This window comes from Merops nubicus, unplaced genomic scaffold (assembly GCF_000691845.1).
Source record: "Merops nubicus isolate BGI_N331 unplaced genomic scaffold, ASM69184v1 scaffold22673, whole genome shotgun sequence".
NCBI classification, from domain to species: Eukaryota; Metazoa; Chordata; class Aves; order Coraciiformes; family Meropidae; genus Merops; species Merops nubicus.
The window spans coordinates 1-3,696 of NW_008601275.1; the positions used below are offsets into that span (position 1 = coordinate 1).

The following is a 3,696-nucleotide window of genomic DNA, read 5'->3' on the forward strand; positions in this document are numbered from 1 at the left end:
TGATCTTAAAGGCCTCTTCCAACCTCAGCAATTCTGTAATTCTATGATTTGTACTAACAGGCATCTCTTTTCTCCCCTCCTTCCCTTTCTTCCTCCCACCCTCCTCCTGCAGATTTTGCCATAGGCAGAGATGGATTTTACAGAAGCTTACTCTGATCGATGTTCTGCCGTGGGGCTTGCAGCCAGAGAAGGAAATGTTAAATTGCTGAGGAAACTAATAAAGCAGGGATACAGCATAGATGTTCCAGATAACAGACGGTGGGTGCCAATCCATGAAGCAGCAGCTAACAATGCCAGTGAATGCCTGAGGCTGCTAATTCGTGCAGGTAAGGAAAATTGGAAGTGAAGTAGTGTGGTTTTCTGCTCAATTCCCTGTCATATGAAATACAAACTAAGTCAGTTTCTCTTACTTGGTTTGTAAAATTTCTGGGTGGTTTCATAGATGCTGAGTAGCTGTGGTAAAGAGAAATTGGCCTGGGAACCACAGGGGATTTTCCTTTATGGTTTCTGCCCAGGGCAGAATCTGTGTAGGGCCAGCACTGAGCGGCACTGCTGTTCAGAAGAGCTGGTAACAGCACGGTCACCGTTATGCTGTAGGCTCCACATCTCAAATCATTATTTTAAGCAAAAAAAACTATTTTGAGGTTCATGACTCAATATGCTTTTTCCCCCCCCCTCTCCATGATTCTCGTTTGCAGCTTCATCTGATGACTACCTGAAGGCCAGGACACATGAGGGGTTTTGTGCCCTGCACCTCTCAGCACGCCGCGGCTCCGTGGACAGCATCCGTGTTCTTCTGGAGGCTGGGGCTAACCCCAACGAGCTTACCATTGAAGCAACCACCCCACTCTTCATAGGTGACACAAGCTTTCTTGAAATCTCAGAACCACTGATGAGTGGGGAAGAACTTGAGTTTAAACTCCCCAGAGTTAATTTGCTGCCTTTTTAAAAAGGAAGAATGAGCTTTCTTGAAATCTCAGAAACACTGATGAGTGGGGAAGAACTTATTTGAGTTGAAACTCCCCAGAGTTCATTTGCTGCCTTTTTAAAAAGGAAGAATTTTATGCTCGGGTTAGTCCAGGCTATGTGATGGGGCTCTGGCACAGCTCTGTGTTGGATGGTGAGTACTGCAAGCCAGAAGAACTCCTTTTGTGAGCCTGTGTGCCAATAACTCCAGAAATTATTCAGTCAGTAGCAACTGTTTGCAGGTTGTTTATCACCACATGGAGCTTTTACAGAGCAGACATCCCACAGTAGGCTTGTTGGTGGCAAATGTGGGGATACATCAGGATGCTAAAGGAGGCTTTGTCAACGAATGCATTAGCATAAAATAGATATGCACATTATAAATTAATCTTATATAAGTGTTTAAAATAATGTTGAACTTTTTTTTTTTAAATAATTTTGAACTTTTTTTAAGTTTGGGTGAATTTGTTGTAAAATCACCACTGGGCTTCACAGCTTCAGGAAGGGCACAGCAGCTCTCCTGTGGTTTGTGCCAGCTGCAGAATAATCTCCATGTTCTATGGGGAAAAAGGGAGGCAAGAGACTTGCTTTTGCAATCCATGTAGGTGGAATTCTGACTGAGTCTGACCAAAGCCTTTGTGAATAAATTTCCATTCTTCAGCTCTGTTTTGGGGGTGTGAATGTAGGTGGCAAGTACGCACATACAGGGTGAGCTGAAAAGAATTAGGTTATTGTGTCAGGAGGCTAGTGGTTAGGCCATTTGAGTTTTTCAATTAGTTCTTTAAGTCTGTTTAATTAATAAGAGGATTTTTTCTTCTTTTTTTTTTAATGGTCCTGTTCAAAGCTGTTGAAAACTGGCGTCCACACGCTGTAAGGTTTCTGCTCCAGCACGGAGCAAGCGTTCAAGGGCCTCATTGTTGGTCTGGATGGAATTCTTTGCACCAAGCTTCCTATCAGGTAACCTGCAAGTGCATCATGATTTCCATGGAACTGGTGTATTCTGAGTGATAATTTATCTATTTCTTTGCCTTTTTATCAAGTGAATTGTTCCTAACCTACCCTAGCAGTCCTAAGGTTGGGAAAAGCTGAAGGGCTTGTGGTTCACTGAAGAGTATATATGAGATGTTGATGCTGGGAACCAATAGTTATTTAAATACTAAAATTTATTACATTTACTCAGTAGCTTGCATGTTTTATGTAGGAAGTGAGTCTATTAAAAGATTTTTTTTAGCAAAAGTTTTGTTTAGTGTCTCATCATCATTTATATATCATACAAGATGTAGGACCTGTCTCCAGAATAGAAGTGTGTTAGCTTACTGGTTCTGATCAACTCATTTAATTCCCATTTGTATGTATCATGTAAATGAGCAGATGTGAAAAATGAAATGGAACTGGTCTGATTTTTTTCTGCCATTAATTTTTCAGTATATCTTTAGAATATTGGATGTGTTGCAGTTTTTTCTTATTCCTGTTTGGAATGTGTAGGAAAAGTAGATGATGTCTGTTCCCCACTTTTGATTAGAAACACAAATATTTATTTCAGGGAAGCACTGAGATAATGCAAATACTCCTGGAGGAAGGAGCAGACAAAGAATGTAAGGATGACTTTGGAATTACACCTTTGTTTGTTGCTGCTCAGTATGGAAGGCTGGAGAGTTTAAGACTGCTGGTGTGCCACGGTAATAGCAACCATTTATTGATCTTCAGTGTTCTTAAACTTGCATCAACCTGTCACCAGACAGAATGGTAGTTCCACTTTTGAACTTCAGAGCTTGAAATTTTAGTGGGTTTAATGTAATTTTAGTTACAGGTGGGTATTTAAAACCATCATAGTGGCTTAAGTCTTGTTTCAGTAATTTCATGTCGGCTTCAGCGAGCGATGGTAGGAAATAATAAATCAAAACTCTGAAAAGACTAAGGGTCATCAGAGTGGTTTTGGACTTTGTTCAGGCTAAGTGAAGGTATTTCTCTCTCGTCATAAAGTGACAACAAAGTTTCATTCCTATCATCAAGTTTTATACATCTGTGTGTCCTTACCAGCAAAATTAGTTGTCATAACTGTTAAGCCTTAGGGTGCCATGACCTGACCAGAGAAATTGTACTAACTGATCTACCAAACAGGGGAAGAGTCTTAAAAACAATTGCAATCAAAGGATTGCCCAGCCTGTTGCCTTTCCTCCAGCATTTTTATCTCCCCTTGTGCTGATCTCTGACAGAGTTATAGTTCAAAACTGTCAGAAAGTTAAAAATGCTCAAACACTGACCCTTAAAGTTAGCAACAAGCGAGCTGATGTTTCCTTACTGCTGCAGAAAACCCCTGGTGTGGTGGAGTCTCTCTGAGGAAAGCAGCTGCTGGTTGAGATGGCTTTGCTGGGTGTGGTGGTGTGAAGTTGTCCCGGTTAGAAGGCAGAATTGTGTCCCACCTCCCTTATCCCTCAGTTTCCCAGGTAGAGAGGTAAATAAGGAAGGCAGGGGTAATGAAAACCTTACACCAAATTGAAAATTAACAAAATGAAATATATTATTTAACAGGGAACAGAAAGGAAGAAGGTAAGGGGTTTAACAGGGTACAGAAAGGAAGAAGGGAAGGGGTTTAACAGGGTACAGAAAAGAAGGGAAGGGGTTTAGCAGGGTACAGAAAGAAGAAGGGTAGGGGTTTAACAGGGAAGGGGGGTTGTAGGAACAACAAGGCAAGGAAGATTAAACTTCCAAATATACAAAACCCAAATG

The 3,696-nt window shown here is 41.2% G+C and overlaps 1 protein-coding gene across 1 annotated transcript in view; it reads left to right on the forward strand.

Annotated features, from left to right (window-relative positions):
- Nucleotides 1–130: 130 nt before the first annotated feature.
- The window catches only part of ASB3 (ankyrin repeat and SOCS box containing 3), a gene marked incomplete at its 3' end in the record, with an annotated part of 5,620 nt that continues 2,054 nt past the window's right edge, over nucleotides 131–3,696 (forward strand). The window contains 4 exon segments of the mRNA XM_008937954.1: nucleotides 131–326; nucleotides 699–857; nucleotides 1,811–1,923; nucleotides 2,510–2,645. Of these exon segments, the coding sequence (XP_008936202.1) occupies nucleotides 131–326; nucleotides 699–857; nucleotides 1,811–1,923; nucleotides 2,510–2,645 (604 nt within the window).